The sequence below is a fragment of the Ischnura elegans genome, chromosome 5 (genome assembly GCF_921293095.1).
Source record: "Ischnura elegans chromosome 5, ioIscEleg1.1, whole genome shotgun sequence".
Classification (NCBI taxonomy): Eukaryota; Metazoa; Arthropoda; class Insecta; order Odonata; family Coenagrionidae; genus Ischnura; species Ischnura elegans.
Genome location: NC_060250.1, coordinates 133,004,514 through 133,019,612, shown reverse-complemented (window position 1 = coordinate 133,019,612; position 15,099 = coordinate 133,004,514). Strand labels below are relative to the sequence as shown.

The window sequence follows — 15,099 nt, the reverse complement described above, 5'->3', positions numbered from 1 at the left end:
CATTTCATTTTTCCTCGTTCAGGTTGCTTTCTCTATTTTTTAACCATTACACGCTTTCTCCTCTTAAAATGAATGTGCATTGGCTGATTTATTGCAACGAATGGTATGAGTGCCGGCGGATACACATGTGATTAAAGAGACAGCTCCTCGCGAAGGGATTGGGTGATTCCACTTCATAATTCCGCCGTACTCCGCCAATTCTGATTCTTTCAATAGCCTTTTGATTATATTTTAGTGGTGTGTTAGCTTGTAAGATATCTAAGGAGAAAAGAAGGCATTTTCCTGCGTGCTATTGTAAGTCTTCTAAATTTAGTGTGCTTTGAACGGCAGCCTTCATTTCAAATTCTCCTTCACTCACACTGGAATGGTATACACGTATCCCTTAGACATTTGTCACGTTATTTGCTTTGTTCTTGCTCAATCAGCAATTTCGAAGACGCTTCGAAGCGGAGTGGTGTAAGGCGGAAGACCCAGCCATCGAGAGGGGGCCGAGTGAAGCAGAATTTAAGAATTTTGATCAATGAATATTTCCAAACTTTTACTAATGGAATTAATGGATAACTACTTAATTTAATCAGAGGAGAATGACTTTAATCGAAGCTTGATGTGCCATGAAGGTTTGAAAAGCGGAAAAATTGAATCATTCCTATTGGTTGGCCGGTATTGAGTGACCGATGTGCGCGAGCGAATCTTTTGTGTGACCGATTGATGCCCGGATCACTCGTACAAACGGCATTATCATTTTGGCCGTTCGCGGCCAATGTCGATGATCGTCATTCGCAGTGTCATTCATGAGTTACCGACGATCGATTTGCGATGCACTCACTCGAGTGAGACTGCATCCATGCCTCTGATTATTTTGTACTTAGCGCACAGCTATTACAAGTAAATTGGAACAAGGAGTTTTCAGTACACAGCAGACATACCCTTTTCAGGAGATCATTAGTATGAGGTCATTAATAAAATAGTCAATCATAAAATTATTGATATTCAACATTTGTTGGCACCACTAGAATTTATCGAAACTTCCAGGACGAAGGGCGAAATTTCCCGGCAACAAGGAGTCACGATTTTAGATTTTTGCTGTTCAAGAAAAAAATAGTTTTTTTAGATATCCGAGGGTATATTCGTAATAATTAGTATTTGGCATTTCATTTGCATTTTGATCCTGATTTTGTGGAAGGAAAAACCATAAACAAACTGTAAATTGCTCACGAATCCCCTTATCTCGAAAACTTAGTTAAATTCTACTCAGGTCTCGATAGGTAACCGTGTTGCGCTTTTCAGCGCCGCCACGCCCACGGGGAAAAGAAGGTGCCGTCATTGGAGCGCCCCGGACTACCACCAGCAAAACCAGATCTGAAGTGCCTAGAAAAATGGTTTATATTCCTATGTAGATAATTGTCTAGAGATTTTTCTGTAGATAAATCTGTGGCAAAATTTATGTTCGTTGGCTGGGGCAAAACGTTAATCAGAACTGTAAATGCAGGTTGGCGAATGCATAAAAAGGGATAAATATCAATGTGTCTCCGTCAGCGAGCAAAAAAAAGATCGGAAGAAACGCCCAGTCGTAATTCATCAAGCGATTCACCTTTTTTTTAATTTTGCAGCAGCAGCAGCACCTGTTATTTGGCAAACGCGCACATCATTAATAAGTATATCTCAATGACCTGCGCAGCCTGCTTCGAAGGCGATTATTATTCGATCTGGAAACCAGTTCTTCCCTTGAAGTGAGCGTGTTCATCCTAAAGGCATTTGTACTCATAACTATACATCTACCCTAATTACTACCTTACGACAAAAAGTGCAGCGTTTTAAGTATGTTACACGAGTTAGGATGGGAACCTTTACAGGAGCGTAGATCGAAGTATAGGCTTAACTTACTTAGGAAATTCGAAGAAGATATTTTCTCAGATGACGTGAATCATATCCTTCTTTTACCATCCTACTATAGTAGACGTGATCATGAGAATAAAATAAAAGAAATAGACTGCAAAACAGAGAGATTTAAAATGTCATTCTTCCCTCGCACTATTAATGCTAGTAACGTTGTCTCAATTGATAGGATTAATGGCATCGCTCGCTAGGATCACTCATCGCATGTTTTTTCATAGTTCTAACCTTGCATGTATTTGTTCTAGGAATTACTAACCATTAGCAATTTTTTTGGTTAATGTCGCTCTCGTGGGGACCACCGACGGTCAGCCGCGCTAATGAGGGTCCAACCTCGACTTCGAGCCTAATCCGACCCTTTTCGGGGACCCGAGCTCGCGAGGGATGGACCCAAAACACCGGGAGGGCCCCCACCCATCTGAACCACGTGTAGTACATTTTGCATTTTACAATTCTTTTAGTGCTATCTACAATTTATTGGCTTTATCGTCTTCTTGATCACACCAGGAATACGGGCGTTTTTTGATCGTCTTTCTACGATGATTTTTAAGAATTTTATCCAATCAGCGATAAAAGTCCCCTTCTGACTTGGCAACGCTGCATCCAGCAACTTGGGGGTGGGGTAGGAAAGGCCTCTCGCTCCACGCTGAACAATGGCATTCTCAATTCTGGGAAGTTCTGCGAGCCATTTCTAGGGTGTTTGGCAGGGGTGATCAATAACCAGCATGCATTTGGACTCCAACATGCAACAAATTATACTACTATATGCTGTTAGAAATAATCCGTAGTATGTTGGCGACCGTAAGATATGGTTAACTTCGTCAGAAAAGACACTGCTTTTGAATTTGTCTAAAAGATTTAGCCTATTTTCCAATCATGAGGGTCCCAAACACTGGCAGCGTATTCCAAATCTGGTCTAACGAGGGAAAAGTAGCTAATTTCTCTCACTTTGTCGTCGCACTGTCCTAATATTCCTTTAATAAAACCCATTTTACGATTACCTTGACCGGTTATTTCTCGAATATGTTTATTCCACGATAGATCATTATTGAGTCTAACTGCTAGATATTTCAGGGATTCAACAGTCTCTACTTGGCTCCCCCAATAATATAGCTGCGTTGTAGGACGTTATTCTTCTTCAAGAAATTCATTACGACGCATTTTTTCCAAATTTAATTCTACATCTACATTTACATTATACCCTGCGAACCACCTCTAGGGTGTTTGGCAGGGGGTGATCAATCACCAGCATGCATTTGGACTCCCACATGCACACCACACCGTCCAAAAAACGTCCCGTATGATAACAAACTATACTACTATATGCTGTTAGAAATAGAATATAGAATAGAAATTCAGAAACATGCATTAAGTTTTACATAGGTTAGTAGGCTACACTACAAGTCATGCAATCTATTTACGAGTTCTATTGCTGCCGTTATAATCTCTTATTGATCGTGGAAAAAATGACATTCGGAATCTGTCTGTTCTACCATCTATCTCTCTTATTTCATTTATATGATCTGATTTTCCGTAGTACGTTGGCGTCCGCAAGATATGGTTAACTTCGTCAGAAAAGACACTGCTCTTGAATTTATCTAAAAGGTTTATTCTATTTTTCAATCTACGGTCCGACAGGGATTCCCATCCGAGTTTATCTAAGAGGTCAGTTACACTAACAAGACTATCGTAACGACCTTTCACATACCTAACTTACACCATACTTCTAACTGCCAAGCATCGCACCACGCTTGGATAGCAGCAAGGTCATTCGTTAGTTCATCTATATATATATCTCTGCTGGGACGGATGATTTGTTACACGTCGTCTGAGGAAACATTTCCTCCAAATTTACTAATAAATTTATGCATATACTTCGATCTTCGCTCCCGTAAAGAATGAGTAACCCCGTTAAGCCTTGAGATTTTGCAGCTATAGGCAGCGATGAAGCACGGAGGAATTGCACTTCATTGCATGAAAAACAAAAGCATTCCATAGAACCTTCACCCTCATACGACGAAAAAATGCACAGAATAACACTTTCTAAGGGGTGCTAATATTACCCTAATGAGAGAAAAACCAGGAATAGTAAAGGACACAAATTAATGGGAAAAGGAATTAGAAAACATTGATTCATCACCAGCGCTGGATTGGCCATAACTTTGTGGAATTCCGTATTTTTTCCAATCTACATCTACATTGACATAATACCCTACGAGCCACCTCTAGGGTGTTTGGCAGGGGGTCATCAATCACCAGCATGAAGCATGCATTTGTACTCCCACATGCACACCACACCGTCCAAAAAACGTCCCGTATAATAACAAACTATACAACTATATGCTGTTAGAAATAATAATTGAATTAAGAAACATGCATTAAGTTTTACATAGGTTAGTAGGCTACACTACAAGTCATGCAATCTATTTACGAGTTCTATTACTGCCGTTATAATCTCTTATTGATCGTGGAAAAAAAGACATTCGGAATCTGTCTGTTCTGCAATCTATCTCTCTTATCTTATTTATATGATCTGATCTTCCGTAGTATGTTGGCGTCCGTTAGATATGGTTAACTTCGTCAGAAAAGACACTGCTTTTGAATTTGTCTAAAAGATTTAGCCTATTTTCCAATTATGAGGGTCCCAAACACTGGCAGCGTATTCCAAATGTGGTCTAACGAGGGAAAAGTAGCTAATTTCTCTCACTTTGTCGTCGCACTTTCCTAATATTCCTTTAACATAACCCATTTTACGATTACCTTGACCGGTTATTTCTCGAATATGTTTATTCCTCGATAGATCATTATTGAGTCTAACCCCTAGATATTTCACGGATTCAACTGCCTTTAATTGGGTACCCCGAATTATATAGCTACGTTGTAGGAAGTTATTCTTCTTCCAGAAATTCATTACCGTAAACCGGGACAACTTTGCCACTTTTTTTTTCTTTTTCAACCGCATTCTTGTAAGTTCATGTACGGAAATGGTTTAAAACCATTTTAAGCCATTATTCTTGGTCTCTACTTTCAAAATTTGTGCAAAAATGACAACTTAAGTAAAAGTTTATATGTTAAAAAAATTGAAAATGTAGTTAGCAAAGATTCTATGGATCTGGGGCAACTTTGCCAACGGAGTTATATCCAGCGGAAACCTCAATAAAACAACGGAAAAATAATGTTTATTTAGAAAACTCTTAAATATAGAATGGTACTCCAAGATACCCAATGCATTGAACGTGGAATGCTATTGTCATTCCCCTAATTTTTCTCCTTTTGGCAAGTCCCTCCAACAAGATTTTGTGTGGAGGTGCTTGGAAGTGACCAGGTGTGATTTGTCCATGGTTTCTCCAGGGGCCACATTAATTTTCCGTCTTCTTCTCTATGGCGAACTTTTGTTTGATTGTGACGACAGGATTGAAGACAGTTCAAAAATGAATCACTTACTCTTGTAGGAGTGTCATTACGATCAGTTTTCTATGCATCCGGAATTCAAGACCAAACTTCTCCGGGATTGTGTGGCACGATGTCACATTTCTCGAACCCTGATATCATGTTTGAGTTCATTTTACTTTCTTCAACCAAAGCACTGAGAATTTTTGCCAAAAGTGTTGGAAATACATTCTTTTCGATGGTTTTATAACTATTAAAGTTCCACAATTATGGTCTGTCAGTATGGCTCTCCATTTGTTTTTTACAAGGAGCGAAGACCGAAAAATCAAAGGGTTTGACATAAATGATTGGACGATGGCGTAAGAACACAAAACGAATCAATCGTCAACCAATGGCATTAAAAGGCATTCCCCAGTCAGCACAAACTAGCACATGTTCGAGTATCTCTTCTTCCTTACCCTTTCTCAATGCCGTATGGCGCCCTGGATTCTTTGTATGGTGACACTTCACCTTACTTTCAATTGTCCTATGCGGAATATTGTACTTTTGGGCTGCTTTTCCACTGCTCAATTCATTACAAATCACTGCGGAGACAGCAAGTGGCAGCGTACTGTCATCATAATTTCGATACCTTCGGCCTCCCAACTTGGTATTAAGCGAGCCATTTCTAGGGTGTTTGGCAGGGGTTGATCAATCACCAGCATGCATTTGGACTCCAAGATGCAGATCACAAGGTACAAAAAATGTCACGCATACTTACAAATTATACTTCTATATGCTGCTAGAAACAACATACCCTTTCACATACCTGGCAGCTCTTCTTTGCACGCGTTCTAACTCTGTTATTAAGCCTTTTTCATGAGGGTCCCAAACACTGGCAGCGTATTCCAAATGTGGTCTAACGAGGGAAAGTAGCTAATTTCTCTCACTTTGTCGTCGCACTTCCCTAGTATTCTTTTAACAAATGCCTGTGAATAGCCTATTCGACAAAAGCAAATCAGAATCAACACAGCTAGTAACTATAAGCATAAAACGTCAGTTGAATCATAATTTCAAAAGAAGTCAAGCGTCTGTGATTAGATGGCTGTTCCTTGCCTCCAATTTTACTATTTGCCTTACATAAGCAATTTTCCCTCCCTCCACTTTATCCCTCCCACTAGTAGGCTGCGCGCTAGGCTTAGATTGCTTGAGAAATTGAGAATGGATGTCTTTAAGAGCGACACAGAGAACATAATATTGGAGCCACACTATATTTCCAGGTCCGACAGAAGCGATAAATTAAGAGAGATGTTTTGCCGAACGGATAGATATGGGAATTCGTTTTTCACCCAAACCATTAAGGACTTTAATGAACGCTAGTCCACACTTCGTTAGAGCACTTATTTTTTTTAAAGCTGATGATGAATCAATGTTTTCTAATTCCTTTTCCCATTAATTTGTGTCCTTTACTATTCCTGATTTTTCTCTCATTAGAGTAATATTAGCACTCCTTAGAAAGTGTTATACTGTTCATTTTTTCGTCGTATGAGGGTTAAGGTTCTATGGAATGATCTTGTTTTTCATTCAAGGAAGTACAATTCCTCCGTCCTTCATCGCTGCCTATAGCTGCAAAATCTCAAGGCTTAACAGGGTTGCTCATTCTTTACGGGAGCGTAGATCGAAGTATATGCATAATTTTATTAGTAAATTTGGAGGAAATGTTTCCTCAGACGACGTGTAACAAATCATCCGTTCCAGCAGAGATATAGATGAACTAACGAATGACCTTGCTGCTATCCAAGCGTTGTGCGATGCTTGGCAGTTAGAATTACATTTGAAAAAAATGCGTCGTACCGTAAACAGGGACAGCTTTGCCAAGTGGGGCAACTTTGCCAGGTTTTGAAAAATATTATGTTTGGTGCCCTACTAAGTTTCCTAATTATCCGAGAGAGGGCCTATGTTTTCATCACTCAGACAAGATATTGAGTGATAGCCTTTCCACACACTTGTAGTCTTACAAGTTGTTTTCAGGTCTTTATTAGTGTTTTGTTTTTGTAGGGCCAAACTGAATATTTTTGGTAGTCTATTTAAGTGTCTCGCCCTTCCCATTTACTCAAATGTAAGTAAAAACTTCTGGTATCGTTCAATAGAGCATATAATTTACTTTCAGAATCGCTTTAAATGGTAAAATATTTGTTGTATTTAGATTTAATAATTTAACTTGGCAATGTTGCACCAGGAAACTTGGTGGAAATGGGACAACTTTGCCAACCGACAATATTGTTATTTCTCCACTACCAGTACACTTTTTCCTAAAGGTGCGTTTTTCATATTCGTTTTATAGGCCTTTCAAATGCCAAGACGCTTTAATACCAAGTTGGGAGGCCGAAGGTATCGAAATTATGATGACAGTACGCTGCCACTTGCTGTCTCCGCAGTGATTTGTAATGAATTGAGCAGTGGAAAAGCAGCCCAAAAGTACAATATTCCGCATAGGACAATTGAAAGTAAGGTGAAGTGTCACCATACAAAGAATCCAGGGCGCCATACGGCATTGAGAAAGGGTAAGGAAGAAGAGATACTCGAACATGTGCTAGTTTGTGCTGACTGGGGAATGCCTTTTAATGCCATTGGTTGACGATTGATTCGTTTTGTGTTCTTACGCCATCGTCCAATCATTTATGTCAAACCCTTTGATTTTTCGGTCTTCGCTCCTTGTAAAAAACAAATGGAGAGCCATACTGACAGACCATAATTGTGGAACTTTAATAGTTATAAAACCATCGAAAAGAATGTATTTCCAACACTTTTGGCAAAAATTCTCAGTGCTTTGGTTGAAGAAAGTAAAATGAACTCAAACATGATATCAGGGTTCGAGAAATGTGACATCGTGCCACACAATCCCGGAGAAGTTTGGTCTTGAATTCCGGATGCATAGAAAACTGATCGTAATGACACTCCTACAAGAGTAAGTGATTCATTTTTGAACTGAACTGTCTTTTCTGACGAAGTTAACCATATCTTGCGGACGCCAACGTACTACGGAAAATCAGATCATATAAATGAAATAAGAGAGATAGATTGTAGAACAGACAGATTCCGAATGTCATTTTTTCCACGATCAATAAGAGATTATAACGGCAGCAATAGAACTCGTAAATAGATTGCATGACTTGTAGTGTAGCCTACTAACCTATGTAAAACTTAATGCATGTTTCTGAATTTCTATTCTATATTCTATTTCTAACAGCATATAGTAGTATAGTTTGTTATCATACGGGACGTTTTTTGGACGGTGTGGTGTGCATGTGGGAGTCCAAATGCATGCTGGTGATTGATCACCCCCTGCCAAACACCCTAGAGGTGGCTCGCAGGGTATAATGTAAATGTAGATGTAGAATTAAATTTGGAAAAAATGCGTCGTAATGAATTTCTTGAAGAAGAATAACGTCCTACAACGCAGCTATATTATTGGGGGAGCCAAGTAGAGACTGTTGAATCCCTGAAATATCTAGCAGTTAGACTCAATAATGATCTATCGTGGAATAAACATATTCGAGAAATAACCGGTCAAGGTAATCGTAAAATGGGTTTTATTAAAGGAATATTAGGACAGTGCGACGACAAAGTGAGAGAAATTAGCTACTTTTCCCTCGTTAGACCAGATTTGGAATACGCTGCCAGTGTTTGGGACCCTCATGATTGGAAAATAGGCTAAATCTTTTAGACAAATTCAAAAGCAGTGTCTTTTCTGACGAAGTTAACCATATCTTACGGTCGCCAACATACTACGGATTATTTCTAACAGCATATAGTAGTATAATTTGTTGCATGTTGGAGTCCAAATGCATGCTGGTTATTGATCACCCCTGCCAAACACCCTAGAAATGGCTCGCAGAACTTCCCAGAATTGAGAATGCCATTGTTCAGCGTGGAGCGAGAGGCCTTTCCTACCCCACCCCCAAGTTGCTGGATGCAGCGTTGCCAAGTCAGAAGGGGACTTTTATCGCTGATTGGATAAAATTCTTAAAAATCATCGTAGAAAGACGATCAAAAAACGCCCGTATTCCTGGTGTGATCAAGAAGACGATAAAGCCAATAAATTGTAGATAGCACTAAAAGAATTGTAAAATGCAAAATGTACTACACGTGGTTCAGATGGGTGGGGGCCCTCCCGGTGTTTTGGGTCCATCCCTCGCGAGCTCGGGTCCCCGAAAAGGGTCGGATTAGGCTCGAAGTCGAGGTTGGACCCTCATTAGCGCGGCTGACCGTCGGTGGTCCCCACGAGAGCGACATTAACCATTTTTTTATGAATAAGCATGTATATTTTTCTAGTGTGCGTAATATTTCTATGACTGTGTGGTGTGCATGTGGCGGTCCTCTTGCATGCTGCACGTTGGTTATTTTTCACCCCCTGCCAAACACCCTAGAGGTGGCTCGCAGGGTATTATGTAGATGTAGATAGATTTTCTGCCCTGCAAACTGCCTCAATAGGAGTGTGGCGGGGTTGATAGAACACAGGCGATTAATAAGAAAATAAAAGAAATCGATATTTGCCTTGGAAATACTTAAGTAATGAGTCCTATATAGCATTTATTGAAGTTCTTCAATGTTCGGGGGAAAGCGAATTCCGAAATCAATATAAGTAGGTAATCTTAAAAATATCTCTCTTATTTTAGTTACTGTCCCACCTAGAGATACATTGAGGTTCTAAGATGATGTACTCGGTGACTATCTGAAAGATATCCGTTATCAATATCTCAATAAATCTAAGGCTAGCTTATCTGTGTTTGGATCGCGGCCACAGCCATACTTATCACGTGTGATTCAAGAGTGCTATTAGTACCATTCCCGCATAAATTCAGTCTAGCACGTAATGGATTGTGAAGCAAGTGACCCAGCGTGAGTTTACAAAATATAAATGTTCAAACAAAATATCCGAAGTGATGGCTTTAGCTTTTGATTTATCTGGTGCTTTTAAGATTTAATCAAGATTAAATACTAAAGATTTATTTTTATTTAGAACTTATTTATTTCCCTCCAGATGTGCCCAATCACGAGTGCTCACCTCAATGCTGGTGTCATTTTCTGGAAGTATGTCAATTAGGGAAAGGGAGAAGTGTTAGTCGAAGGAACTATTGTGGAAGGCGGTGTGTTGGGGAACAGGCTCAACGAATGGTGGAGTGGCGGATGGTTTTTCGTTCGGATAGAGACTGGCCACTCACTTGGATTGGCGAGACACTGCACTCTTATGGTGCTCAAGATGCACTCCTGTTGGCCATACGTTAGCCGTGTAACATAATGTAAACAAGCCACCATGTTGTTTGTTTAAATAATTTAAAATTAACAATAATAAGAATAAGAAAAAAAGAGAGGACGCAAAGAAAAAGGAGGCGCCCACAAGAGAGAGGCCGATAGAAGGAAGGACGCGTGAGTAAAAAAAAGAAAGGTGGAGAAAGATCGAGGGAGGGATCGTGGAGGAAGATATCCGGCAGAGAGTGGAGTTGTGGAGTACTGTACCATCCGGCAGTGTTTGAGTGGAGAGCGAGCAGTGAACCCGATAAGTAGACTTGAATGGTTATTATAAATACACAAGGGGAAGAGTTAAAAGCCCATTGGAATATAAATGGAAGTTATGCAATCTGTTTGTTATAATGATCGATAGTAAATTGGGCCCAATTAGTCTTATTTCATGATATTCTGAATATAAAAGTGTAAGTGTGATATTTTGTGCATGTTATTTTATAATTAAGTGTGTTTCTATACCCTATGATAACACGAAACCAAATAAATAGTAGGTGAGTGGTGTTACATTAATTGGTAGTGTTACAGTCGTGAACTTCCTTGCGGACCACCACTCCACCACAGACGAGGCATTAGGGAATGAGAAGTGGGAACTCACTCACCGACGTCCTGTTCGGAGGCGTCCTGGGCTACAACGCAGAATCGGATGACGTACTTGTCGTTGACGGAGGCGGGAACCATGTGCAGTCGACCCGACGCGTTGATCGAACTCAGGAACTTCTGGTTCAAGGTGTCGCTGCCCTTCAGTCGAAAGCACACCAGCCCCAGCTGGGAATGAATTCATGAATGGGGAGAATATGTTACTGCGGGTTATTTTGTTAGCGATTAATATCCAGAAAACAGAAATGAACACCAACTTCTGTTATTGACTCCATCAAAGCGGAAAAGCTCCATATAATTTTGGAATATGTAGGGTGCACTGTAGATTAGATATTTAGAATTTCACTACTGTTCCAGGTTTAGTGAGCCAAAATTATCCTTTATTAATGTAAATAATTTCATGTTTCCGATCAAAAGTTACATTTTCCAATTTTTATTATAAACATTTATGAACTAACCATGCAATTGATGAGGACAGCGTAATATCATGACAGAGGTATTTAGTGACTTTTGGTTTGGAATTAGTTAGAGTGGAGGGATTGGGCCGATAAAAGATTGTAAGAGTCATTTGAAAAAATTATTTATATGAAAAAAGTATTCGGAAATGGTAAAACATCGACTTGTTTACAAGAATTTTGGATGTCGTCATTGAACATGTTTTCCAAATGTAGAGGGATGAGGAGTGATTTCAAGTGTACCTTATACCATTTAATCACTGCCTAAAACTTTTTATTCTTTGTAGAGGTAACTTCAAATATTCACGAAGCCCCTGCCATAAGAGATTCCTACCCACCCCTGCCTTCACATTCGATGAAGAAAGAGAATTTTCAAGATCACCCTGCATTGAAATTGGCAGCCGCGATCTCAATGGGGAATTTTCACATTTTTTGAAAACTCTGTCAAAATGTAGTAAACCTCTAGGAAAGAATATCTACCGGGGGAAATTTCAATACTAGCGTTAGTTTTAGAGATATTAAAGGTCAAAGTGGAGGAGTGGGGGGTGCGAACGAAAGTAGTGTGTCCAAGAGGAGTGACGTCATTTCTCCCCAAACAGAGTTGCTAACGTCCGAGGCGTGGAGCTTCGAGATTGCTGCGGTATACGTACGCCAGGAAGACGGTATGTTTACCTACGTGAAGTGCTGTTTATAATATCGAATAATAAATATTGAGGTGCCTATGCGTTCAAATACATCTCGAAATTCTAATAAAATATTCGTCCTTATGTCGAATAATAAAGCGAGAAGAAAGAAGTGGGTTAAGGCGATGAAGAGGAAGAACGATCTGTCGACGAAAACGACGGGATTTGTTCGTGAAGATCACTTTACCTTAAGTGATTACGACAGAATTATGCTGAGAAATGACTTGAGCGTGTGGTGCGGAGGACGTGCAGTTGCCCTGTTCGCGCAGTACCCGCCTGTCGCTTGCATGCTGTTTTTGCTGAGTTATCGTAGGTTGACGGCCCTCGTAGTACCTGATGTCTTATAATTATTGTATGTTTTGAATTCGTCAATGATTAATCATGATAAGAATACTTAAAGGGTGCATACAGTAGGCTACCCTCCCTCTCTCCGAAATCAATTGATTCACATGCATAGTATTCCAACTGAGCTCCCTCGAAACCATATTTGCAGTGTATAATTTGTAAGAAACTCACTGATGCATAATCACTACCTCCTCCAATCAACTGACTTAGAGCCATAGGAGGAAATACAACCTGAGGAAGTGGTGGAAAGTCGAGGTCAGGAAAAGTCATGCCAATTGAAACCAGAATCAAAAATTGTTGGTGTTCAGAAAAGAAACCTTTTTCCGCCAATGCTGCTACTTCTCCTATGAATATGATAAGTGACTGACATGGAATCAGACGGAGATATGTAGCCAAAGGGTCAAGTATATTGTGTTTTTCTTGGAAAAAAGGCAGCATTGTATTTAAGAGTAGATTGTGAAAATTGTTTTATTGTCGATATGCTATCAGGAAAGACCGGGTTACCTGTTATTGCTATGTTCAGGAAAATTAGACTCAACAAATCCTTCAATATTTTAGCCTAGAAGATCTCAATGTCTCACCCTCGACAGCGGCACGATATTTCTCTGCTTCCATTATTCCGGTGGCTAGTCTTTTGAAAAAATCTAGTTTTTTGGGTTGACAAAAATAAGATGTTGCTTAATATGCCAATTCCCTTTCCATGCTCGCCTTCACATGTAGAGTCAGCCATTGATTGTTTAGAAATAGGCATTGAAAAACCAGGTAACCCAATTTGGCAAAGTTTAACCTGAATTGGAGCATAAAAAAATAGATCAGTACTCACTGCAGTGAGTGAAATTTTCTATTGTATGGATCAGTTCTTTTTACTGCGATCAGTATAACAAATTGCGCTTAGTTTATTACGCTGCGATAGGTATAAAGTAAAAAAGTGAATTGCGATGGAAACTCTATGTTGGAAAATATGAATGCATAAATTTGGTGATGTATGTATTTCCCATGTATTTGTGATACTGGGTGTATCGATACCTTTGATCGATACTATCGATTGTTAATTGTCGGTGCGGTCTGGTTGGTAACCAGAAAATAAGTTGGTGTTCTTGAAGTTTAACTGTTTCTTCTCTCGCTTGTGTCACGTCGATGACTGTTTAATTAATAAACGCAAAGTCACGCAAAGTCTATATATAAATCATTCAACACTCTAAATCAGTTTTTTTACAGTACTAATCAGTGCATTATACTACTGATAGTGAAGAAAAATAGAAATAATGTTTTTTCAAACGCAATCATTTCAAAAGGAATCATTTTTAACATTACTATAAAACCAATGAATTGTTTATAGCTCAAATATTTCTATCTAATCTCAATAAAAAAAAATCATATGATTCTTCATTAGAAAATTTCATTTCGAGGGGTAATGGTGGCCGGGCGATAGATAGTGTCATTCGTATGGACTGGATTTCTTGAGAAAATTCTAAAAGGCTGTGGGGTAAAAGTAGATCGCGCGTTCAAACTAACTGTTCACTCATTCGGTGGTAAAATTTGAGAGTTAATTAGACCACCAAGAGTTTCCAAGAATGCAGAGAGCTCTCAAGATGAAGTTAAGCTAACTAAGCAAATAGAAAGCTTTAGGACCCATGTGGAGAGAGTAATAGAAAGGTCAGAAAATACAAGTTGCTTATCCTTCATTCCTGCATTGAAAACCGTTTGGTGCAAAAAGCAGTATTAGAGGATAGCTTTAAAAGACAGTCAATTCTACCATAACGATATTCGGGCTCTGCCTCAATGATGGGGAAATTTTTTAGGAAGCGACGGAAAATACTTTGAATGATTCATTTATAACTTTTTTTAAAGAGAGATGTATTTTTCATTTAAAAAACAGCGAGAGATTAGTTGCGCACCTAATACTATTTAACATAAATGATTGAATTTTGTCATACGTTTGTAAATAGCTTATAATTATTTTGTAGGCATCAAATAGAAGTTTCATAGCTAACCTTAAAAGCTGTATTATCTTATGCTTATGCCTATCGTTAAGCAGCCATTATAAAAGTGGCTCCAAAAGCACATAACCTGTCAAAACCTGTACACACTTCAGACAGTATGCATACAGAACACACCTTAAAACTGTCCATAGTATGATGTGCATAATGTGCACAGAAAAATTACCTTAAATCTGTGCACAGAAAGCATTTCACAACATACTGAATCAAAAAGCTGATATTATACAGAAAGCAAAAAATCATAAATTGTACCATATAAACTATATTTGCACTAACTAGATTCATCAACATTTCATGTAGAAATTTTCAACGGAGGCCGAGTAGCTACTACTGTATTCGTAAAAGCTGGTCCAGTAATGCCATAATAAACTAGAAAAATTTACCGCGAAGCCTTCACTTCTCTAAATTCTGCAGCCAAAAAGTCTGGGTTACTTTTAAAATATAATGCCA

General features: G+C 39.1%; 1 protein-coding gene across 1 annotated transcript in view; it reads right to left on the bottom strand.

The window, feature by feature from the left end:
• The window catches only part of LOC124159574 (aromatic-L-amino-acid decarboxylase), a 153,330-nt gene that overhangs the window by 53,461 nt on the left and 84,770 nt on the right, over positions 1-15,099 (bottom strand). Inside the window, exon 8 of the mRNA XM_046535471.1 lies at positions 11,169-11,334. Coding sequence (XP_046391427.1) covers positions 11,169-11,334 — 166 coding nt within the window. The remainder of the gene's footprint in view (positions 1-11,168; positions 11,335-15,099) is intronic.